General features: G+C 42.2%; 1 protein-coding gene across 1 annotated transcript in view; it reads left to right on the top strand.

Annotated features, from left to right (window-relative positions):
* The window catches only part of CRYL1 (crystallin, lambda 1), a gene marked incomplete at its 5' end in the record, with an annotated part of 58,440 nt that extends 44,592 nt beyond the window's left edge, over nt 1-13,848 (top strand). The window contains 2 exons of the mRNA XM_009999438.1: nt 11,611-11,717; nt 13,735-13,848. Coding sequence (XP_009997740.1) covers nt 11,611-11,717; nt 13,735-13,848 — 221 coding nt within the window. The remainder of the gene's footprint in view (nt 1-11,610; nt 11,718-13,734) is intronic.
* Between the last annotated feature and the right edge of the window lie 11,908 nt (nt 13,849-25,756).

The raw sequence follows: 25,756 nt of genomic DNA, 5'->3' as shown, positions 1-25,756 counted from the left end.
TTCATGGCAGAGGTTATCCAGCTTCTAGACTTAGTGCTACCTTCAGTTAGGAATTTTAGTATTCCAGAGCAGAGAAGAAAAATTATTACATATAATCCAAGAGACTGCTAAACCAGAAGACCGGTCATGTGACGGGCTTGCAAAATACAAAGCCAAAATATACCTGTAGAGTTATTTTAACATTATATAATATTCTCCATTTAAAATCACCTTAGAAGAACATAATTTGTACACTTGTGGACTGGGCCACTTGCAAAAAAGCATCTTGTTGGCTTGTTCAGTAACTTGGGTTGTGAGAAGTATTTATTCACTCTCAGTCTTGCATATGCATTATCTCTGAGTCAAGAGCTGCTCCAGTTTATGTGCTGGCTGGCTGACTCAGGCTGTTGCTCTCATCAGAGACAGCTGCTGATGTCAGGACACAGGACCAGTGCCAGTTCCTCTTTGGTTGCCCATTATTGCTTCGCATCATGTGGAACAGTATGGACCCCATTTTGATTGCCTAAGACAGGCTGCTCTGATGTGTTTTATTAATAATGTCTACTTCTTGCCAGTGGAGGCACATAGAGGTAGAGATAAGAAACCCCCTCTCTCCCATTTGTTAGCCTGTCTAGCAGCTTCACCACCTTCAAAGTAGCTGCCTTTCTTTACAGCCTTAAGTTACTAAAACCCCATAATCTTAAACTCTGAACAATCAGTGATTAATCAGATGTTGGAGATAATGTATGTTAATCAGATGGTGGGGATGCTGGAAGCATGTGAGGAAAAAAAAGTGTTGTTTGTGGGAGATCATGGGAGATGGACAAGTCTGTCTTTGGGGGTTGTGATATTTTTGCTTGGTTTTGAATAAAGAATATTGTTCCAATTTTTATTTCTTTTTTTTCTGAAATAGTGTTTTTCTATGTGGGTATGGACATCAAGATCTTCCCATAAACTTGCTATGTGCTAATGTCAGGTTTCCCCCATGTTAGTTCTTCCATCCTTTCCTCCATATTCATAAGTAGTCCTATAAAAAATTATTATCGAGGCCACTTTAGATAACCAGTTAATCAATGCATGAATATTAGAAATGTTGAATGTATGGTAGTGAGCTGACAGCCTTGAACATGTAAGAAAATTACAGTGTCAGTCACTAAAAGAAGCAGCAGCAGCAACAGATGTTTTGAGAACTGAATTGCAACAACCAGATAGGAAACCTGTTGGGGGAAAAAAAAGCACATCCAAATTGCATAATGTTATTATGTTGATTTTGGTTAATAAAGTTGATTTCAGTTTCAATAAGCTCTGCCTTTTGAGTCTGTCAGCTTGTGATTTCACATGGCACCATCACAAGCTGTTAAGTCTTTTACAAGGAATATCAATAAATTGCACTGGACTAATTTTACCCATTTACTTGTCATGGGATTATGTTAGCAGACACAGTGTCCCTCCTGTACCTGTACCTGGCTGGCTGTGAATATATGGAAGATTGTCTTCCTGAACTTGTGTGAAGAATTTGACACTGTCCTGCATGACATCTGTGTGTTTAAATTGGAGAGACATAGTCTTAACATGTTGGGTATGAATTGGCTGGATGGTCATGCTCAAACAGTTGCAGTTGGCTTGATGTCCAAGTGGAGATAAGTGATGAGTGGTGTTTCCCAGGCATTGGTACTGGGACCAGAACTGCATAACTTCTTTGTCAGTGACGTGGACAGTAGGACTGAGTGCACCCTCAGCAAGTCTGCAGATGACACCAAGCTGTGTGATACAGTCAACAGGCTGGAGGGAAGGGAGGCATCTAGAGGGCTCGACAGGCTTAAGAGGTGGGCCTGTGCACACTACATGGAGTTTGACAAGTGCAAGGTCCTGCACATGGTTCAGGGCAAGCACAAGTACAGGCTGGGTGAAGAATGGATTGAGAATAGGACTAGAGGGTTTTGGTTGATGAAAAGCTCAACATAAGCCAGCAATGTGCATTTGCAGCCCAGAAAGCCAACTGTAGCCTGGGTGCGCCAAAAGTGTGACCAGCAGGTCTACAGAGGTGATTCTCCCCCTGTTTTCTGCTCTCATGAGACCTTACCTGGAGTACTGTGTCCAGTTCTGGTGTTCTCAACATAAGAAGGATGTGAAGCTGTTGGAACTGATCCAGAGGAGGGCCACAACGATCATCATGGTGCTGGAGCACTTCTCATATGAGGACAGGCTGAGAGGGTTGGGGCTGTTCAGCCTGGAGAAGAGAAGGCTCCAGGGAGACCTCATAGCAGCCTTCCAGTACCTGAAGGGGCTACAGGAAAGCTGGGGAGGGACTTTTTACAAGGGCTTGTAGTGGTAGGATGAGGGGTAATATTTTTTAACTGGAATAGGTTTAGATTAGACATTAGGAAGAAATTCTTTCCTGTGAGGGTGGTGAGACACAGGCACAGGTTGCTCAGAGAAGTTGTGGAAGCCCTCTCCCTGGAAGTGCTCAAGGTCAGGTTTGTTGGGGCTTGGAGCAACCTGGTCTAGTGGAAGGTGTCACTGCCTATGCAGGGGTTTTGAACTAGATGATCCTTAAGGTCCTTTCCAACTTGAACTGTTCTATGATTCTGTGATCTAGCCTTAGTAAGACTATGTCTCCTGAATCTCTTTTTTCTTTAACTTTATACCTTTGCAAAAATTCATCTATAAAACCAGAGGTTAGACTAACATACTGTGTTTTACATGTTTGCAGCAAAAGTTCTTCATACACCTTTCATCATATGTCTTAGATCAGTTACTTTATTAGTGGGTTTTTTAGTGAGCTGTAAGTGGAATTGTATCTTGATCTAAAGTACTGATATTAGTAGAAGTGCTGGATAGAGGGTAGTTAGAAGGATCTTTTTTACTATGTCGTCTCCTGAATTTATAAAAACACCATTCCAGAATCATATTCTACCTACCACTCACTGTGTTATTTGTACAGGTGTCTATGGGAGTTGTGTGGAAACTAGGCCTGATAATAACCCTGTAATGTAAGTGAAAGTATCTGGTAAGATAGGAATCAGTCCTTCATGGTCAAAATTGTGTTTCTCTTACTGGGAATGCTTGCTTGTCTTAGAAGCATGTGCCAGATTAATTTGTTTTGGATAACAGGAGCAGAATGATTGTGCTGTATGAAACGCACAAAACATAAAAATGAAAGAGTGGGAGAATCATAAGCCATAGTTAAAAGGAAGGAAATTTTTTCTTGTCTGGCTAGGTAAAACACAGTCAGGCATGTTCTTTTACTCAAGACAGGTATGCTGGCTGTTCAAAAACAGATATTATTTTCATGGCTGTGGCTGCTGCTTTAATGCTGCCATGTAGGGGGCAAACCAAGCTTCAACCCTATTCAGAGCTGTACCACAAGCTAGTAAGTAGATGATGTGAGAATCTCTCAGTTACGGTCGTAAAATCTATGAAAAGGAAGATTGTCTCCACTTCTGTCCAACCCATGTGCTATATTTTATGAAAATACTTCAACTTAATTCAGGAATGCTTGTAAGAAGATGCTACTGAGATGAGATGTCGCAGTGTTACAATCATGCAAAAACCTCTTTCATTAACTCACCAGTTATACATGTTTACACACTTTCAATTCACTTCCCAATAGGCTGAAGACAGCAGTTTATAGTCCTTCTAGAACTGCTGTTTGAAAAGTTTGTGTGCAGTAATCAAAGATGTGAGTTTTTCAGCACACTTGGCTGCTGTGCACCAGTTTCTTTGTATGGACTCTTAGGTGGTCACCTCTGCCTTCTGAAAGGAGCATGTGACTTTCACAGGACTTCTTTATTGCTTTGTCACTCAGGTCATTATAGATGTGATCTAAAAAACACATCTTGCTGTGTCCTCCCTTGTGGTAACAAAATAATATCTGTAGTCACCAGGTGTCTCAGACTGAGGATTTCACCCCAGATTTGAAACTGATCTAAGAAAATAACAGGTTCGTGTTGACTCAGTTTAATTCCTTGATCCAGCTCACAGCAGTCCAACACCAGTGTTTGTGCATTGCTGTTCAGAGTATAACAAAGGGACAGTAAGAATAAAGATTATTTTTTTGGTGCTACCACTGTCTTAGGGTAGTTGAAAGTATTCACACAGCTGCAGTATAAGTGAATTCCATATGGGTATCTATCAACAAAGCAAAGAAGTCTGGACTTTTTTTTTTCTCTGAGCATAACCTAACCATGACTGACTCCACAAAGTTCTGAAACTTCTGTTCTCTTCCATACTGTTCAGTCTTACCAAGTGCAACCTCTTCTTAGGTTTTACCTTCTAAAATCAACCCCACCACAATCTTTTCAAATTGTTGATGCTATTACATCTTGACCATCACACCTACTCTTTGAGTTATTACAGTATCCTATGCTGCTCATCAGGTTCAAAGTCATCAAGTTAATTCTCAGTATCATGAGGCACCATATCTCTTTGGCATGTGCCCTGTCCTTGCTGGTAACACTTGCTCCTGTCTTTTGTCTTTCACAAGTATCTCAGTGCCTTCCCTGTTTTGTCCCATGTGTAGTGTCCTTGCCAGACTGGTTTACCAAGTTTGCTTGCTGCATCCTTCAGCCTTCATGACTGTTGTCTTTCTTATGAAGAGGAAGGAATGACAGTTAGCTTTCAAGAGCTAAGTTCCTTCATACTATAATGCATGAACATGCTACATTCTATGCTGTCATGTTTCCCTTGGTTTTTTTCCTTCTACTCCAATCACCTCACTTGTGAAGAGGGCTTCTCAGGGAAGTGAAGCATTTTATGCATGTTTCTAAAGCTACATATCCAGTGAGTTCCTTTTCCTTCATAAGTGCTGTGTTCGTCTTGATGGGACTAGAGGCATTTAATTGATTCCTGTGATACACCACACCAGTGCAAGTCCTTCAGGTAAGGACCTGCAAACCTGTAGTGTAGTTATGTGAACAAATTATTGTGGGACAGTTCGTTAGCCATTTTGGAAGCAGCCTGGACTCTTCATAGAAGCTAAGTAAGCAGCAGTTGATTCTTTCTTTGTTGGTGGTACAGAGCGTTTCCTAGACACAAATGGGCAGCTGAAAAGCCTTGAATTGGTGCCCTCATCTAGCTTGTGGTAACATGTTCCTGTAACTATACTGCACAATCAGAAATGCTGAGTGGGTTTGGGACTTTCAAGCAAGGTAGAGTATTCCTTTTTTCATCTCATATAATCCTGTATCCACTACTTCCTTGGAATATTTTGTTAGTTGTTCCTCTTCTTCCACTTTATAGTTGTAAACATGTGGTGGGAGGAAGATTCAGGGAACTTCTACCTTCCCTGGAGGCATTTCTGTTTGTGTTCATGGTTCTCAGGTGCCTGCTGCAACATCAGCCCCTTCCCTCTACATTGACCAGGTGAGTGTGCAAGGAAGATGGAGGTTTAGGCAGGGAGCCAACAAACCTTATAGACAAGAAGAAGCTATTGTCATTCCTGTGCTGTGAGTTGATTCCCCTCTTTCTCAGTCCCAGGTGCATCTCACTTCATTCCTTTTATTCCAGTTGGAGATAATGGGACACAGTGTGGGAACAGCAGCTGGATGCAAGGAGAGATCCTGATTGTTTTTAACAGCCCCATTTGCCATCTTCCTGTTTCTCCAGCTTCTAGGTGCTGCTCTGTCTTTCTCACACTGTTTGCAGATGCTAATTCTTCCAGTTTAAGCTGTTCCCTGGGCAGTATCAACAAGGATTAAAGTTAAAGGGCTTTGGTCATATTTGTTTTCCGTCTTCTTGTCCCTGTACTCCAGTATAGTGCTCTTCTCATCCACCTTTGCAACAGCCCTGACTTTTGAACCAAAGGAGTCATAAGTATAAAGGCCTTGTGTAAAATATTTGCCAATTTTGAGTTTGCAGTTGAAAAGCAAAGTCCACCCCCAGTTCGGCTTGTAGTATACATGCCTGCATGTTGCCATTTCAGCTACAATGTTGAGATCAACTATATTAAATGCTGCTGCTCCTCCCTAGACCCATAACTTTTTTTTTTAACCTTTTCCTATTTTGCTGACTTTGCATAAGGCTGGTTTTCATTCATACATTGCATGCAGTGAGTTATGTTACCCAACCTGCATTTGGAATGTCTCTGTTGCGTTGGTGAGCTACACCCACCCAGAAATTGTTCTGATTCATTCAAGCTGTGGGTGAGCTGCCAGCAGGAGCTCAATTTCCAAGACTAGCTGGCTTAGTGAGCTTTGAAGGACAGCTGCAGCTCAGGAGTTCACATGCACCATGCATCACATGGATCAGCCACATCCCAGCATTCAGCTTTCTCAAGATATTGATGTTATCTCTTCAGTTGGAGACTCTTGTAGAAAGATTTCTTACACACAGTCTTCTACCTTATTCAGACTGTACCAGAATCCAAACTACTCAGATCAATGGTATTATTTCACGAGCTTACAATGTGGTTGAGAGGCTCCCCTTGTATCAAACCCAAAGTATTCAGCACTGGTCAAAGTGTCATAGGCCTCTGTCAGCTGGATAAACACTAGCATAACTGATAACTGATACTGCTCTGTTTGCTGTTTCTTCTGTCGCCAGTTGCTCATGCTGATTTGCTTGAATTGCCATATTTGACTGAATTGCTGGTTTCGATGTTGTGATTGTTTAGCTGGCAACCAGCAGCTGTGAGTTAGCAAGGTCCACATAGTTCTGCACTCTTCAGCCTCAGTAATGTCTGCTTTTACATCTGGGAAATTTCTATGATGCTGCACGATGTGGGGCAAACTTTTTTCTCAGACTCCTCACTGTTAGAAGAAGCAGCCCACATGAGAAGGGTGAAATTTAAATATTATCATCTTGTGGTTGGTGCATGAGTCTCAACTAGAATTGTCTTGGGTTCCCAAGATTCCTCATGTGAATAGCATATCCCCTTGGCTTGGCCTCAGGTGCCAAGGCCTGTGAGCTCAGCTGGTAAGATGTTACAGGCAAGCACTCATGCTAATGAGAGGGTGTGGTCAGTAAACCCTGATACCAGTGGTCCTTTTCAGAGTGTTTATAGAGGTGGATGGTCTCTGCTTATTCCCTCAGCATACAGATAGACCTGTATCACAGCCATTCCATGTCCCACAGTAATTCTCTTCTTGAATCTCACTTCCTGCCAGTGCTGTTTTGAAGCCCACTACAATTTGAAGGTTTGTTGGTGTTTTTCAATCAAGAAAATTGAGCAAAATACTACATGTCCATATAATTAGAGTACAGATATACCTGTATGACCAGCTGACTTCCCTTTTTGTGTTGGAGAAGGCCAGATTATGCCAGAGTGTGTTCTAGGAACACATATGTTCCGTGTGTAGGTAATACAAGAAAAAAGGCTGACTAAGTGCTGATTGGCACACTTGTGGCACCAAACACAGGTTCAAGCTACTTAACTGCTCTTTTTCTCAGAACCTCCTTTGTGATACTGGAAAGTGTATCTAGTACATTTTTAAGAGAGTTAAATACTCTCAAATCTCTCCATATTTCTCCCATGCAATGGACGAGTTCTCTAGTTCTGTCCTTTCAGTTCTTTATCTGGTGGTCATCATGACTTCACAGTTCTAAATTCTCAAAGAAAATTTAATACTTCCTTGATTATCTGTCCTCTGAAAGTTGTTTTTCCTTTGGTCCAGAAACAAGAGTGTTCTCCATTCTCTTATGGACCTCAGAGGCCTTTCGGAAAACCTGTATTTCAGTGGTTTCAGGCATCTTGAGCCTGTGGTTTATGATTCAGAGTCGCCAGTAGTCAGAGGTTTTCATTCCTTCATCCATCTTTCAACCTCAGCCGTTTAGGGTTAGGCAGGTGCTACTTCTATCGAACTGATTATCAGGCAGTATTGCATTCCAGGGAACTGTCTACAGATTGTTCAGAAAAGAGACTGCTTAATGGCTCTTGGCGTGAGTTGCACTCTTTTCTTTGGTAGTCAGGCCACCCCACTTACATTTCCTGTATTTTGTGGTTGGATAAGACCATGATCAGCTCAGGTTCATGCTTCTTGGTCTGTACAATCTCCTGAGTCTTCAGGAAAGATTTGGTGACTGTAACTACTTGCCTGTGTTTTCTGCAGTTTTCTCCTCTTAGCTTTGTTGATTAGCTAATAAAAAGAGAATGAAGAATGCAAATTCTTCAGTCTCTGTGGTTCTCAGAAAAGGAAGATTGTCACAAGCTATTAGTGGATATCCAGAACTTCCCTTCTCAGATCTAAGGTTTTTGTCAGGATAATAACATTCTTATTCATGTCAGCTTTCTTACTGCCAGAGAAGTGTTGCTCATTTACTGTTGTGCAGCTTATGTCTTTTTCATTGAAGTACAGTGAGAAAGACTGCTTCATCCTTTCTTGATTATGTGGCAATTAGTAGCACTAAAAAGACTACTACATGTATGTGTCTAGCCAAATGACTGATTTCTCTTCTTGGTGCACTTATCACAGTCATTATTTTGAGATTCCTACTGGAGCTGATGGAAGCTGGAACTTTCTTTAATTCAGCCAAGGTCTGGTTGACTGCCATTTTAACCATTACTACAATTTAGCTGGTTCTCAGTTTCTCTGACCACATGCTTTATTAAGATATTCACAGCCGGGTCATCTCTGAGGTCAGACAAGCTGCGCAGGGTTTCACCCAGTCTTGAAAATCCCCAGAGATGAAGACTGCACAAACTGTGGGCAATCTGTGCCAGTGCTTGAGTATTCAGTCTGAACCTCTCATTTAAGATTCTGTCTGTTGTCCTTCTGCCATGCAGCTACTGTAAAGAGTCCAGCTCTGTCTGTTGAGTGTCCTCCCTGTAGGCACTGGGGAGCTGCTGTTAAGTTCCCCCCCAAAGCCATTTCTGCTCACAGCTAAACAAGCCCATCTCCCCCAGCCTCTCCTCAGAGGACAATTACTTCAGCCCCCACCACTTTGGTGGCCTCTGATTAAGTTTTTTATGTCCTTTTTGAATTGGAGGCCCCAAACTGAATATAATATTCTGTATGCAGTCTAAAGGGAGCTAATTACTTCCTTCAGTCTAATGGTTGTGCTGTTAACACAGCCCAGGATGCTGTTGGTCCTCTTTGCCTCCAGGGCATGCTGTTGGCTCATGTTCAGCTTGCTGCCTACCAAGACCAGGAATTCTTGAGGTTCACCAGCCTGTGTTGTTGCAAGGAGCACTTCCTTCTGAGGTGCAGGATCTTGCATTTGTCCATGTTCATTTTCTCAAGGTTTTGTATTGGCTTATTCCTCCAGCCTGACCAAGAGCAGCCCCACCCTCCAATGTATCAGCTGGTCTGGCCCCTTCACCCCCCCTGTGTTGTTGCAAGGAGCACTTCCTTCTGAGGTGCAGGATCTTGCATTTGTCCATGTTCATTTTCTCAAGGTTTTGTATTGGCTTATTCCTCCAGCCTGACCAAGAGCAGCCCCACCCTCCAATGTATCAGCTGGTCTGGCCCCTTCACCCCCCCTCCCACCCTTGCCCAATTTGATACCATTCACAAACTTCATGAGCAACTGCTGGTAAGCAGTACAGATCTCAGGATAGATATCTGTGGTACTCAGGCTCAGGGGTATCCAACCAATGTTTTGTCCATCTAGTTGTCAAAGCATTCAGACTTTTAATGTCCTAACTTTGATACTGAATATCATAGGAGACAGTGTCAAATGTTATTCTAAAGTTGATGGAGATAATATTCACTATTTTACTAATTGTTATTTTATCACAGAAGTCAGTGAGGTCAGTCAGACATGATTTACATGCTGTGCCCATTGGTGACTACATTCCAACTGTCACAGTCACTTTTTTCTTATTCCTGTGTCCAGGAATTTGTTTCAAGAAGACTTGCTTTTTTATTTTCTCAGGCACAGAAGTGAGATTAATTGACCTGTAGTAACCTGGCTTGTTCCTTTTACCTTTTCTGAAGATGGGTGCAATATTTGGCTTCAATCATCTGGGGATCTGAAATGATGAGATTGATGCATCACCTAGCATGATTTAAAAAATATGATAGAAAGCCTTGCAAGGGCATCGGCCATTTCTCTCATATCCTAGGCCAGTTTGTCTTGTCTGATGGTCTCAGATGGGTCTGAAGTCTTGCATAGTCACTGACTAGATTGGCACCTTCTGCAGATCATTCCTCTCCTCTTTGAACCCTGCCTCTAAGGATGGAGGCATAGAAGTCAATGAAGTCAATGAAGACTGAAGCTAAGAAAGCAATGAGTAACTCCACTTTACCTGTTTCTCCTGTCTCTAGATCACCCACCCATTCAGCAACAGGCCTACACTTCCCTTGTTCAGCCTTCTATTGCTAATGTAACAGTTGAAGCCCTTCTTGTTGCCCTTGACATCCTTGCAACTCTCAGCTGGAGCTCAGCTTTGGCTTTCCTGACACCATCTCTACATACCTGGGCAGTGTTTTCAAATTTCCGCTTTACAACCTGTGCTTGATTCCACCTCCTGTATGCTGCTTTTTGGCAATGCAGCTCACCCAAGCCAATCTCTTGATATATCTACTTGTCCTCCTCAGTATCAGGATGGACTTGTATGATCTTGCCCTTGAAGGATGCTGTCCTTTAATGGCCTCTCCACTCACCAATCCTGACCCACAGGCTCTCACCCAGCCAGCTGCCCATCTCATAGAACAGCTCCGTAAATCTGAGCTGCTTCCTTACAGAGATAGCACACCCCCTCCTTGTCTTTCCCATCTCTCCTGAAGTAGGTATCTGTCCACTGCAGCACTCCAGTTGTGCCACCATCCCACCACACCTCAGTTGCTCCAACAGTGCTGTAGTTGTGTGACCACATGTGGAGCTTTCATTTCCCCTGCTTGTTTCCCAGGCTGCACACATTTGTGTATATACACTAGAGGTGGACTCCTTCTGCTTTTTTTTTTTTACTTTCTTAAGGTTTGTCTTATATCTGTTACCTGCACTTTTTTCTTTCCACCCCTATACACCCCATCCTCATTTGACTACAAGTTGCAATCTCACTTTTCCAGTGTTCCTAATATAAAGCTTTTCCCACCAGATTGGTCAGGTTTTTTGCAAAGATGCCTTTTCCCCACTTTGTCAGGTGAATCTCATCTCCCTCCACGAGTGCTCAACCCTCAAAGAGGGCCTGGTGGTCGTAAAAGCCAAATCCTTGTCTCCAGTTCCAGCTGCAATACAAGGTCTTGATCTGGAAGATCTGTCTGTTCTTATTAAGCCTTTCTCCTCCACTGGAGGCCACCTGGGTCTCCAAGTATTTGACCTTTTCCCCCAAGCCATGTTACTCTTAATATACTCCAGATTAATACATACAAATAATAAGAGGAATGCTTGAACTGGTCAAACAGGGAGAGAACCAAACTTTTCTTGTGGACACTGGTCAGGAAAGCTTTCTGGTCTTAAGTAACAAAACATAAGTATATCCATCATTATGTACCATACCCCTCACATAGCATTGCCTGCTGTTATCTAACATTAATTGGTTTGGCAGTGAAGGAATGTCCTACATGATTTTTCCATGAAGCTTAATGGAAATGTGGTAGATAGAATCCATTTTACCATGATGACAATTAGATGTCATAGGCACATCTGTTTTTTTGGACTGTGATTTAAAGCAGAGTTTAAGCACGGGCAGTCTTACTGAACTTAAGTAGGAATTTCTGTTGAAATGTAATTTTTCACTCTTATTTTTAGGTATTTCAAACTATTGTGAGAGATACCGTGAAGGTATGAGACTTGTTCTGAACACCTTTGGACCGGTTCCAGAATTTTCAGGTGAAGTTAAGCAGAAAATCACTCAGGTAAATAAGCAGTTGATAAATGCAGTGACATTCAGAACAAATAACGTTAGTTTTAATTTTAACATTTGTACCATTTCAGTTTACTGTTGGAGGTATCTGTAGTCTGTATTTCTTGGGTGATTGTGTCCTTTGAATGAAAAGATGAGTCCAGAATGCATGAAGTCCCTCTTCAAAGCACTTTGACATACATCAAGGGAAAGTGATCTAGCAGCTGAGTAACATTGTTACTAGACAGAGCAATCAGCAGCTGTAGGTCATTGACACCAAATCTTCCACACTATTGCTTACCACTTCTGTTCTGTGTCCTCTACCATAATATGCACAGCTCCAAGCTTCCTTTCCTACATGTCTTTTCTCCCTGTCTCTTCCTCCTTCCAGCATCAGCCCTGTAGCTTTTTTCTTCTGAGTGTTCTTTTCTTTGTTTCTGTATACTTTACAAGTTAGAGCTCCAGCCTGCGGTGCTTGCAAATACACGTTTAATTTAAGTATGTGAGCAGTCTGGTAAGGTTTTTTGCATGTTTAAAGATAAGATATATTCAAGTCCTGTGCTGGATTGGGACCCAGGTTGTCCATTAACATTTCTAAGCCCACGGTTTGTTTGTACTCACTGTATAAGCTGTTTCTATGGTTATAGGAATTAACTGAAGTATTGTTATTTCTTAACTCCTCCTTTTCATAGTTGCCTTTTTAAATGCTCCACTAAAGAACACGTGTATGTGTTGAGTCATTCTTGATTAATTCCCTATATGGAAGCTGCCTGGAATACAGCATTTTTGTTCTTTTTGTTCCTATTTATACAATTTCAACATCAACTGTGTAAAAAAGGAAAAAGATTCTATTATGCTTAAATAAAGCATAGGCAGCTTATAATAACAATCAATAATTGTGGATCTATTAATGATTAGGAGCTTTTGATTAGTATGAAACATTTTTCTTTCTTTATGGAAAGCTGGAGTCCACCTCAGCACCTGTTTCCGTGTCTCTTTATTATCTTTGGTCTTCAATGCCAAAGATGGGTGTGAAAGAATCCTCTTAAGGGTAAAACATAAAGCATTTCTTATCTCACTCCTTTGTCCCTCCGCCTGATTTTTTTCTGCAATGACTGTAATTTGCCAATCATTGGAGGGAGGTCCAGGTTTTACCAAGTTTCTCAACACTTGCATTTTAAACCTAAGACCCCAGATGCTATTTTGGCAAAGATCACCTTGTGATATCTATCTGCAGTCTCAAACCAGCTTTTATTCTTTGAAAGAAAATCTGTTACAATATACTAGCTGGCCAGACCTTACTAGCTCTTGTTCTCAATTTGGTGATGCATTTAACTGGCACTTCTAAGACAACTTTGATTATACACTCAGAAATACTTTTTTTTTTTTTTTCCTTTAAATACCACTTTTGTGTGCTAACTTGTTCAGACTTCTACCTTTGTGTCATCAAATAGTGCTGTACTCTCTGTCCCCCATATTCCAATAAACAACAAAAATAATTATTCTGTGTTTGTTATGTGTCTTCCCCTGTCATTTTGGTTATAACTGGCACTCTTAAGACAAAACATTTTTCACGAACGTGGTATCCCTCATTACATTTATTAGGAGCCAGAGAGAGATCTCAGCTTTAAACATACATACACAGGAATTTGGTTTAAAGCACGTTTTCAACCACATACATGGCCAAGTTGTTTCCTTCCCATTTAATAACAGGTTATTAACAAAGAGACTACAGAGTGGCTGTGTGGGGCAAACCGAGAAAAAACCTGATGCTTTGGTGTTTCTGAAGGCGCTTTCATTGCCACATTCAGGCCAACTTCCTCCAAGTGGGAGCACTTGTCCTCTCATACATGTTAGCTCATTTCCAGATACCCATGTAAATAATTATTGGCCTATTGCTTGTGATAGAATAAGTTATAGTTTGTTGAGATGGTTATTTGGTCTGATGCAGGAAAAGGAGGGCAACAATGCTAGTGAGAAACTTTTTACTTGGAACGTGAGATTCAATCAACTTCAATGTTCTATTCCAGGCAATGTCTGAAAAAATCCCAGTTGTTCCAAAAATCTTGGATGCCAGGAGAAAATGGAGAGATGAATGTCTCACTGGTCTTGCCAAACTGAAAAAACAAATGAAATCTGACTGAGGTGCACCTTGTTTAACAGGAGAGATCAAATGAAGAGCTTCATAAAAAGTGGAAGGCTTTGGTCATGCAGAAGAGGAGTCTGAATGTGCAACCAACAATACGCACAAGTGTAGAGGCCAGTTAAACATTTGGTCCAAATTTATAATGATGTAATTCATTAATAACTGGAAACAGTCATTGAAAGGTTTAGTTGAAATTTATCAATTTATTATATATATATATGCATTAAATGTGTAAGCATTAAGTAGCTTTAGCAATATTAATATTGTGCAATGCTGGAACACAGTTATGTTTAAATAATGCATTTTTCAGTTTGCTTAGGAATTCAGCGCTTGAACAATATTTGCTAATGCAGGGATCTGAAATAGGCAAACATCAGCTGTTTGTCTCTGGAGAAAATAAGCCCTCACCCACCAATCACTGTGACAGCGAGGTTAATTTGTAAAGCACTGACTGCAGATAGGAGAAGGTTGTATTGAGCAAAGAGCAGATTCACTGGCTGGTGACCTGAGACCTCAGCAGCAGAAAGGGTCAGCTCAACTTAGCTCTGTAACTGTTCAACAATGTTGGGGAAAGAATTACTCCTCCTTTCCCTCCCTTTTGCACTTAGACACTATATAATGATCTAAATGTGAGTAAATAGAGCAGAATTCCCAACCCCCCCCATCCTCTACCCCTGGTGCTGTAAGACTTGCCACAGTGGTCTTTAAGACCACGCACTTAATAACCCCATGGCTTTGCCTGTAGTCCAGCTCAAATGTTTGATGCTGGCCATTGGCATTGCTGCATAAATATTTCCTCCATTTTAAGACTTGTCCATGAGAAATAGGAGATTTTTATGTAATAGCTTGTTTGGGCGACAGTGTGGTGTAGTGGATTGGTCTGGGCTCTCTCCCAGGCTACTCCGCAATTGAGTGACCTGGAGAAGCCAGTTCACCTCTCTGATGCCATGTCTGAAGCAAGGAGTGCTTCTTCAGGGCTTAGGTAGCTGAAAGGACCTCAGTTACCTGCTATTTTGCTCCTCTGCAGAGGCAAAGATTCAGAGGCCTAGAGGTAGCATTTATGCTTTATTGCTGCACTTCCTACAGGAGGCACAGCATCTGTGTAAGGACAAAACACGCACCTGGGAGTGGTAAAATCCTCAGTTGCTGCAGTGGCCTGTTTCAGTCCACAGCAGGCAAAGTGCATGTCAAATGAATGTATGTACCCTGTAGTATAGTTGGACTTTAAACTTAGCTTGAACCTTGGGGCATTATTGTTATAGATAGCCAGGATAACTTGAAACAGTGCATTGCATCCACGCTGCTTGAGTTAAGCATTGTGCTAACTGGTCGTGTAGCTTCAGTCACAGCACAGATACACAAGTATCAATTTTGTTAATGCTCTGCTCAGAGCATTTCAAATCTTATTTTTTACAGAGGGTGCAGCACACCAATAGGTTACTGAAACTTAATTAGTTGTCATTTTGAGCTGAACAGCAGAAATGTCTGCATGAACATACCAATACCAATTATTTCTGCTTAGGTCACAGTAAAAGTTAGACCTAAGAAAAATTGTATCACGACATAAGTGGTAGGCCAAGAACACATCTCTGGATGTGAAACATGGGGTGGAGGGCATATTGCTGAGGTTGTCCTCTGCTCCTTTATAGTCAGTGGAAAGAAAGAAAAATAGGTAAGCTTAATGTATTTTATCCCAATATCGACCTAAAATTGTCAGGTTTATTCTGTTTTTATGGCCACAGCGACCTGCTCAATGTGCATTTAGACATTTGAAGTTGAGGAGGTCAATCCTCGCTCCTGATGCCTTCTTGAGCAATCATTAATTATGGGGCTGATTTCCTCACTTCATGTAGTGAGGCCATAGAAGGTTCCAATTACTTTCAGGATTAGACCTGTTTTACTATGAGCATAGGACATTTTAATAGCTAATTAGCTCACATTGCTTCTGTTTATTCTGAGATATGTTAAAACTTGATCATACCATCAAATATTTGCCTCCATCTTTATTATTTGCTTATGAATAAAATATTTTAATGATGAAGTTATTAACAAATGTGCTCTAGTGTGATACTTTAGTGATAATTCCACATAATACGCCTTTAGAAACCAGTGCTCTGGTAAAATAATTTGTGGAAGTCAGTGGGAGTGAATAGACAAGAAATAATGTGCATTTCCCTATAGTTTGCATGTTGGCAGCCAGTTTCTCCAGACGTGGGGCCCTGCCATGAGGGAATGGCTCCAGAGCACTTCTGTGTAGTGAGCACCTCCTCCCCAGAGTCTGGGGTACAGAAAAACTCACCTGGGAGCACCAGCTCACAGCTACAAGTTGAAGGGGAAATGCTTGACAAAAAATGTATTTTAGCTGACATTTGCTTAGGCTTTGAAGCAAGCAGAATTATTAGTTGGTAAGTGCAACAACTGGAAAGCATTAGGAAAAGGTACCTAAAGGAATCACAGAATTGTCATGGTTGGAACAGACCTCTAAGATGCCTCTAACAAAGTCCAACTGTCAACTCAGAAAAAAAACCACCATGCCCACTAGAGGTTACACATCAGGATTGCTTTGCTGTGGCATAGAGTTACAGGAAGGTCTTTGAGAACAGGTAACTGTGCCTCCCTTGCAGAGAGTGAGATACAGAGGATGGGGGCCCTCCATGAGAAGAGGAGCCTGGCAGATGTGAGTCTAGCAATTACTGTGTCTGCAGGAAAAAAATGGGGTTTTTGCTTTCAACAGCCTACCAGGCCCAAAGGGAGTGTTTCACAAATTAATTTGGATCTAGAGTAAACAAGTCGTAAGTGAATCCATTTGCTCTGGCTGCTGCTCATCTGCTCTCATTCCCCAAAGCTCCAGTCACACTGGCAGGGTGACCATCCACTTGCCTGGACCTTCCATTCTTTGTGTGTGTGTGCTATTGCAAACCAGTCAAGATGAGTGGAAAGACAAAAACTGACCCCAGGGGAAAACTCACATTTGGTTTGGTAAGGCTTTGTGTCAAGCTAGCAGCCAAGGGTTTCTCTGTTCTTTTCTGTGATTTCAGAAAGAGAAAGGAATTCTTCCCTGTAACGTGTTACTTGGAGTTAAGTGGCAGGGCAGCTTAGATCACAATGTTAGAGAGAGTTACCCATTGGCATTTCTTATAGTTCATTTTTTGCATAGAACTTTGCTTTCTCTTTTATTGTACAACTTTAATTTGGAAGAGCCATTTGACTGTTGAATACAAACTAATATTTGTATATGAATAATGATAAATACATATTTTTATAATAAGGCATAACAGAGAGACAGGAGCTTAAATCTGGAGTATTCATTTGAATGGGTACATTAAAGTGTGCAAAAGCAATACTCAAATGGCAAGAACCCTGCAGACAGGCTAAGAAAATTGGGGCTGTTCAGCCTGGAGAAGAGAAGGCTCTGGGGAGACCTTATAGCACCTTCTAGTACTTGAAAGGGGCTACAAGAAAGCTGGGATGGGGCTTTTCACCAGAGAAGGTAGTGATAGGACAAGGGGTAATGGTTTTAAACTGAGAGAGGGGAGATTTAGGTTAGATATTAGGAAGAAGTTATTCACTATAAGGGTGGTGAGGAACTGGAATGGGTTGCCCAGGGAGGTTGTTGATGCCCCATCCCTGGAGGTTTTTAAGGCCAGGTTGGATGAGGTTTTGTGCAACCTGGTGTAGTGGGAGGGTTCCCTGCTTATGGCAGGGGGGTTGGAACTTGATGATCTTTAAGGTCCCTTCCAACCTTAATGATTCTGTGATTTAGCTGCATCTCTTAATACTCAAAAAGACTTAAATATTACTTACCGCATGTGTTGGGAGACACCAGTAGCAAAGGTTGATTCCTCACCACTACTTCTGTACAAAGGTATCCACTGGGAAGGGTGAGTACCCACATCCTCCGCTGCTGAGTATGATGCCATAAGGCACAGAGATGTGGCTCCACAGACCTGCTTCTTTCATAAGTAAGAGGTCAAAAAAGTGTCGTATCAAAAGTTTCATAAGAACTGGGGGAAAAAAAAAGATGCTGGAGTTCCCTTTTGAGGGAAAACAGAGCAACTTTGAATGCTTGATCCCCAGAATTTGCTCTGAAGGTCCAGTTTGCAAATGCTGACACGTTGTGAAATGCTCTGAGAATGGTTTCAGCTGGCTCCAACTGCAAGCCAGCTGCAAGTGGAGCCATAGACAAATGCAGCTGGATTACCAGTTTTTTGTACACAGCTCATCAAAACTTGGTCCAGTGTCCTCCTTGCTCTGAGAAAAAGCCTACACCACTCCTATGGGAGTGGAGCAAATTTCAAGAACTCCTGGTAAGTGCACCGTTTCCACAAAGTTCACTGGACATTTAAAGTACATCAAACCACTCAGTTTTCTAGTTTACTAGAAAACTTTCTTAGTCTATATTCAGATGTATGCTCCATACAGTTGTGCATCCCTCAGCATTTTCCGTTCTCTCTCTGGCGATTTATGTTCCTTCAGTGAGGATGGATTGCCGTTCACACATGGGTTGCCCAGAGAGGTGGTGGAGGCCACTGGAAACATTTAAGGTCAGGTTTGATGAGGCTCTGAGCAACCTGATCTAGTTAAAAACATCCCTGTGCACTGCAGGAGAGGCTTGACTGAATGATCTAAAGGTCCCTTCCAACCCCACATATTCTACGATTTTATGATTCTATTATTCACCAAACACTGAAATGGTGGGATACTTAGAATAAAATGACACTTAGAGTACATGACATTTCTTCTTGAACCTGAATGTGAAATACAGATTTTAACTTATGGCTTTGTAGACTTCTTCCAGCTACTTGATTTCAGACCTACATTCACAAGCAGCAGAGTTGCATGAGATACAAGATCATCCAGAAACTTGTTTTCCTTTACCTGTGAGTAAAATGTAAGCTAACATGGAAAGGTCAAGAGCCCATAATTGAATGTGCAGATAGGAAAGCTTTGTGCAGAAGATGAACTTACCTTTTTAAAAGATTCTGTAATAGAGCTATAAATTTACCCTAAATTGGATGCTTGGTCTGTTTAGCTTAAGCCTAGATGGTGACTACTGTTCTGTATTAACATGCATCACAGGGCCTCCATGAGGGCCCCACACCTCTGTGTTGGCACAATAAATGGAGATGTTTTCCAACATAAAGCATTAAAAAGCCTCTGTAATTTAAAATACTGTGGAAACTTACCTTGCATTTGTGATGTGTTTAAATTTTACTATCAAGTCTTGCACTAATTTTTGCAATATAACAGTGCATACTTTCCATATGAAGCCATGGTTGGTTGTTCTTGGTTGGCTCTAATAATACTCCTAAGGAACACAATGGAAGCATTTTTTGAAGTACAGTGGGAAAGTGATGAGGCTGGAAAATCCTTGCTGTCACTCTGATATTACTGAATAAATGAGGCTGTCATTTAGCCAGAAATTTCAGGGAGCTGTCTTGCACTAACTGGTTCTTCTGAAAGAGAAAGATTTATGGTGGTTTGTTTTTTTTCTTGTCCTGCCAGATAATAATTTATACCTAAATCAAACTTGCACTATCAGTGGAAATTGTTTACCATTGCCTTGTGCTTCATTCCAGCAGCTGCCTCCCTGAATACTTTGGCAACTTCCATGTACCACAGATGAGTTCACATCATGTCTATTGCTCCTGGGCACAGAAGCACTTGTACAGCAAAGCTACCCCTTACCTTTACCCCCAGTTGTGTTGCTGTGGAGCCTGTATTTTCTTTTTAAGCTCTACTTGAAAACTTAATGGGGTGCAATCTGCCTACTGAGTTCTTAGCAGTAACATAAAAAGTATTTCTGTGCAGCTGAAAACAAATTATTGGAATCACCACTGTAACACAGAGGCAGCAGACCAAGAAGTGCAGAGCTTTCCACATCCCACAGCACCGTGCCACCACAAAAACACATCTTCTGATAATAGTCAGCAGTGTCATTTCAACCCTGTACAGTAATGGAAAGATGTAATTGTGCCATTTCAAACATACAGGGTAGTGGAAATAGGGAATTGCATAACAAGGCAGTGTAACTGGGTAGGCAGTGCCTGTGCCTGATCCGTATCACACCAAAGCTTATGGAGTAGCATGAGGTACCTTTAGTGTAGTTCTGTAAACCAGAAACATTTCTTGCATTTGCTTTTCATTTTCCATTTTTAGGAAGAAAAGTTAATCACAAACATTATCTCTGCCTTATCAAAATTTGCATCAGTGCATGGTGAAGGCTGATGACAGAAGTCCGATCAATAAGTCTGAATATAGCTTCAGTTATTGAAAGAGACAACATGAATTCTTCTCTAACCTGTCATTTACAAAACAAAACCTATTAAAAATAAGGCTTTGAGAGCAAAGAAAATTACAAAAGACACATTTTCTAACAAGATGCAGGTATCATCGATGTTACATTTCATTAAGTAATAACCTGAGTTCATGTTTTATTCTGATCTTAGTATCTGAATAACTTATTGGAAGGAAAACCATTAGGTAGCGTTTAGTGCAATCTTATTTACTTATCAGTAAAACTGAGATACCTGTTTGCTAGTATTACCCCAGTACACTATGGGCAGTGCTCATTGTGTCTGTATATAGCTTTTGGTTTCAAGTCTCTTCTTATAAAAATGACAGTCCAGACTCCTGCAGAGTCCTACCTTGGCAGTGCACTGCCCTACCAACTCATCACACTTACTGCTATTAAACTTGCTGTGACAACTATCCAGGCTGTGGTCATAGAATGCATTCTTGGGTTATTTTTTGCCATGTCCACCCTGTTAGCAATCCCATCACCATGCATAAAGCAGAGGAAAAGAAAGTGCAGTTTCTAGCTGCCACCTCTCCTGTGACCTGCTGATGAATTCTTGAACAGGCTTCCTCTGGGGCCTAGCTCCTGGTGTGGGCAGCCTTGCCCACTCTCCAGGGTTTTGCTCCATCTCTTAGGCCTGATGAGTCTGTGTTGGCATCCTGCCTGGCTTGCTGCCCTGTTTCTCTAGCAAAGGAGTTTTGGTTGTAATGACCAGTCTGCCCAGTCCAGCTCACAGGAAGCCCAGTCACAGCCTGTTGCATAGCTAGAAACACATGTTAACAGTTTATCCTCATTCAGCTGTCTTCCAGGCTGACTAACTTGGACTATTAACCTGTAAAATATTTTTTTCTTTACAAGATAGTTTACCTGCAAAAGCTAAGTGAGGTCCCTCTGCCCTAGCACTGTGCTGGTCCTGGCTCTCTTCCATGGTTCCTGCACCAGCTATTCTAATTTTCCTTAATGCAAGTTGCCACCAGCTGCCACTCATCTGATGGCATTATTTCAGTGTGAGGAAAGCTGGAGAACTTGCTGTGAGACAAATATTCATCTTATCAGCAGCATGTGGCTCTTCTACCAAGAAGTGTGTGTTTTTAGGACCTTCTTCAGGTAGTCAAATCAAAGGCTCAGAAATCTGTATTATCTTAAAGCCTGCAAGAAGGGCTGAATATGCCCATGATCATGATTTATGGGTAATATGGCATAAATAACAGAGATAATTTGGAAGCTAACTAATTAAGGGAGTGTTGATAGACTTCTAGAACAATGCATGATCACCTTGTTTGTAACAGGAGAGCACAAAGACCAGAACTGAATAAAGCTCAGCTACCTGGGGAAGACTTTTGTTAACAACATTAAGTCTACAGCTGTCTCTTGCTTTTGGTAGCACTCAGTGAGCTTATCCTCAGTGGTGGCAATGGTACTGCACTACTGGGGTTGCTTCTCATAACTCCTTGGGTTCTTAGGTTCTCATAACTCCTTCTTCCTCAAGAAGTTTCTCTGAGGGAAGCAAGACCTTGTATTTTCCAGCCCTTTTTAAAATATATGATCCTCTGCATTATTTCCAAGTTCATGTAACCATGAATTTTGTTCAATTTCTTCTTTTTCCCTTTTTTTTAAACCTTCCTTTGAATTGTTCGTTTGCCATTTACCATCCACCTCTATTTCATAGAATCATAGGAAGGCTAGGGTTGGAAGGGACCTTAAAGATCTTCTAGAGCCCCATCCAACCTGGCCCTGAATGCTGCCAGGGATGGGGCTTCCACAGCCTCCCTGGGCAACCTATGCCAGTGTCTCACCACCCTCAGAGTAAGGAATTTCCTCCTAATATCTAATCTAAATCTCCCCTCTTCAAGTTTTAAATCACTAGCCCTTGTCCTCTCACTACATGCCCCTGCAAAAAGCCCCTCCCCAGCTTTCTACCCTTCAGGTACTGGAAGGCTGCTATAAGGTCAACTCGGAGCCTCCTCTTCTCCAGGCTGAACATCCCCAACTTCCTTCATAGTGGAGGTGCTCCAGCCCTCTGATCATTTTTGTCACCCTCCTCTGTACTCACTCAACAAGCTCTATGTCCTTCTTATGTTGGGGGCTCCAGAACTGGACACAGTGCTCCAGGTGGGGTCTCACAAGAGCAGAATAGAGGGGGAGAATCACCTCCCTTGACAGGCTGGCCAAACTTCTTCTGATGCAGCCCAGGACACAGTTGGCTTTCTGGGCTGCCAGTGCACATTGCCAGCTCGCCTTGAGCTTCTCATCCACCATCACCCCCAAGTCCTTCTCCTCTGGGCTGTCCTCAATCCTTTCTCCTCCCAACCTGTATTTGTGCATGGGATTGCCTCAACCCAGGTGCAGGACCTTGTACTTGGCCTTGTTGAACTCCATGCAGTTAGCACAAACCCTCTTCTCAAGCCTGTCAGGGTCCCTCTGGGTGGCCTCCCTTCCCTCCAGTGTGTTGACTTCACCACACACTTCGGCATCATCAGCAAACTTGCTCAGGGTGCACTTGATTCCACGTTGCTGGCAAAGAAGTTAAATAACAGTGGTCCAAGTACAGACCCTTGAGGAACACCACTCATCACTCATCTCCATTTGGACATTGAACCATTGATCACAAAACTCTGGGTGCAACCACCCAGCCAGTTCCTTATCCAACAACTGGTCCATCCATCAAATCCATATTATTCCAGTTTTGAGACCAGAATTTTGTGGAGGAGAGTGTCAAATGCTTTGCACAGGTCCAGGTAGATGACATCTGTTGTTCTGCCTTTGTCTGAGGCTGTGACCCCATCGTAAAAGGCCACCAAATTCCCACATTAAGCTTTTCTAATGATCCTTTATTATTGTTGTTTCTCAACTGATAAGAGGTTCATATTTAATTTCAAAGCTACCCATGTGGATTAATTGCTACCCAATGTTGTACCAGCCTCCCACTTCAGCCTCTACAGGCAAGCTGAGTTTGTGGCAACTACTGATCCTTTTTTTTTTTTTTTTAAGTAGATGAGATCCAAACTCCAGCCTCTGGCCATCTAGACCCTGCATTATCACATTTGATGTCTCGAGGGACCTGTTTTGGTCATTCCCCAACAGCACTTTGTAGTTCTCCAGCAACAGCCCAGCTGCCTATTGGCAGCAACTCCACTGACTCATGTTCCTCTAGGAGGGCGCCATGTGCTGCTGGTGATGGAGAGCCAAATGCAGCCTCTTCCTAATCTCTGTTCACAGGGATGTTTGGCTTCTCTGATTTAATCTCACGATATGTTCCAAGACGAAACTGCTCCCTGCTTTATGGCTGACTCAGTATTTATCTGTTGACTTGGTACCTGCTGAGATCATTGATGATCAACCGCCCTCTGAGCCTTAAAACAAAGCTGTTAGCAAAAGACCTTTATTTAGGGCTTTTATGTTTGGACCTAGAAAGCACGAGGTGGCAGAAGCAGGACCCTGGTGGTAAGGGTGGTCCTTGTAATGGGGAACATGATGTTCCTTTTTAGGGGCCCAGGGCAGCTCTTCCAGCTCCTGTTGGCTCCCTTGTCACCTCCTCACATCCCCCCGAGTGGCAGAGACGCAGGTGTCACGGGGGTGGTGGTACCAGGCTGCTGTGCTCTGCCCTCCCTTTATCACTTCTATGGGGGGTGCAGCTTCTCTGATCCCCCCTTCCCTCCAGCTCTTGCTTCAAAATATTTCTTTATATTCTCCAGCCACAAGTTACATTTTTTTCTAGTTTCCTGGCCTGTTTGCCAAATACTGCCCTCCCAAACATGGTTTTCCCAGGGAGTCCTTTCTCTTTTTGTTACCTAAACTATTATTTTCACATGTTTTTTGTGGTATATACATCCTACAGTTCATTTGGAGAAAACTATTTTATCAAATCTGTGACACCTGTTCCTCTCTTTTATTCCTTTTGTGGGGAAATGATGAAATGCTTAATACATGCTTCTACTATTGTGAGCCTTTTTCTTGGTCTAGAGCCAGCTGCAGTTGCAGACACTCTATCATTGGTCAAAATCCTCAGCTCACATACCTGGGAAAACCTCAGTATCGGGGTAGAGAAAGTAGTTTCCACAACTAAATTGCAATCTGATTTAATTAGGATTTATTAGGGAGACTTTTATGACATTATGTTTTCACCTTTGGCGATAATCTGACAGGCAGCAGAGCAGAGAGCACAGGGCTTAATAACACCCTGGGCAGAGCCTGGAACAGAGGGAGGCTGCACTGGGGCATCCTCAGGATCATGCCAGCATCTCCCTTCACTGCCCAGGATGGTGGGCAATGCTCCTGGACCACTCTCATTATTTCTCTCCAACATTTATTCACACACAGTGTTCTCTCTCCTAGCAGACCTTTTTTTCATTTGTGGCCTCATCTAGTTCCTGCCCTACTACCCTATCTTCAGTCTCCCTAATTTTTCAGCTGCCCACTCACTGCATCTTTGCCTTGCTGTTTTTCCCCACAGTGCAGCTCTCGGTGGAGCCCAGTGACCGTCTGGGTCATCTGTGCTCCCAGGGACAGGGGCTGGAGATGGCAGAGGGAACTGCTGTGAAGGCTGCACAGGAGCCTGATTTGGGGGTGACACCTCAGCAAAGGTTGTTTACTCAAGCCACAGTCCCAGTCCTGGCATGGCAAGGGAGAAGAACCTGACTGGGGACTGAACCCCTTTGGCTGTAAGACAATGACAGGCTAAGCAGATTCAACACCTGCTGCTTATACTTCCCTATCTCTTCTAATGCCTGTGGTTTTGCCTGGCAGTTCCTGGAACTGTCCACTTGGTCATGAGATTTCTTCCTTTTTAGGGGCATGGAGACCATCTTCACATACTATCAACAATCTTGAGCTCACTGCTTGTGGAATAGGTTAAAAAATATTTTTCAAGCATTTAGAAGACTACGAAGTTCATCCTAGACAAAAACACAAGCACTGAGAGAGTCTGATTCACAGCTTAGATGTTTTTAAAAAGTCTTCCTAAGTTAAGCAACTGATCAAGATGTTTAGAGCAGTTGCAAAGGTCTTTGGGTTCCTTTAGGGAAGGTCAGATACCCATCTCTCGGAGATCACTCAGATATAGTCAGTACAAATCAGAAATCCTTCATGCCTACAAACATGCAAATTAAAAACAATTAAAATGTACAACATTGCCTAATGCTTAAAACAAGCATACACCCAAAGTTCACGTAGCCAACAATTAGTTTATCTAACAAAGAGACCAAGAGGAAGACCAAGAAAAAGGTGGGGTGACACATGATCACAGTAAGTCATGGCTAGCTCTGAGAAGGCGGTTTCCAAAGAGGTATTTTGGGAGCGTTTCAGGTCACTGTAAGGAAAAAAAACGCCTTACTGTAAACAACAAGACATATTCGAGGAATTGATCCAAGACAGAGTGGTGGTGGGCATCACAGAAAGGTGTAAGTAAACATGATAAAGCTATGCAAGCAACACAGTAAAATCATTCCCAGAAAGGTATGAATAAGCCAGGGCTGCTGAGACACCAGGATTACAGAGTGGATATTCACACCTTTTAGAAAGGGGAAGTCATTAAGGAAATGGGAAATAAATTCAAGACACAGGAATGTAAGACACTAGTCATAAAGGAAGAAACACCGTGAAAGTGCAG

The sequence above is a fragment of the Chaetura pelagica genome, unplaced genomic scaffold (genome assembly GCF_000747805.2).
Source record: "Chaetura pelagica isolate M959 unplaced genomic scaffold, ChaPel_1.0 scaffold85, whole genome shotgun sequence".
Lineage (NCBI taxonomy): Eukaryota > Metazoa > Chordata > Aves > Apodiformes > Apodidae > Chaetura > Chaetura pelagica.
The sequence above is the reverse complement of the archived record's forward strand: the minus strand, read 5'-3'. Positions and strand labels throughout refer to the sequence as shown.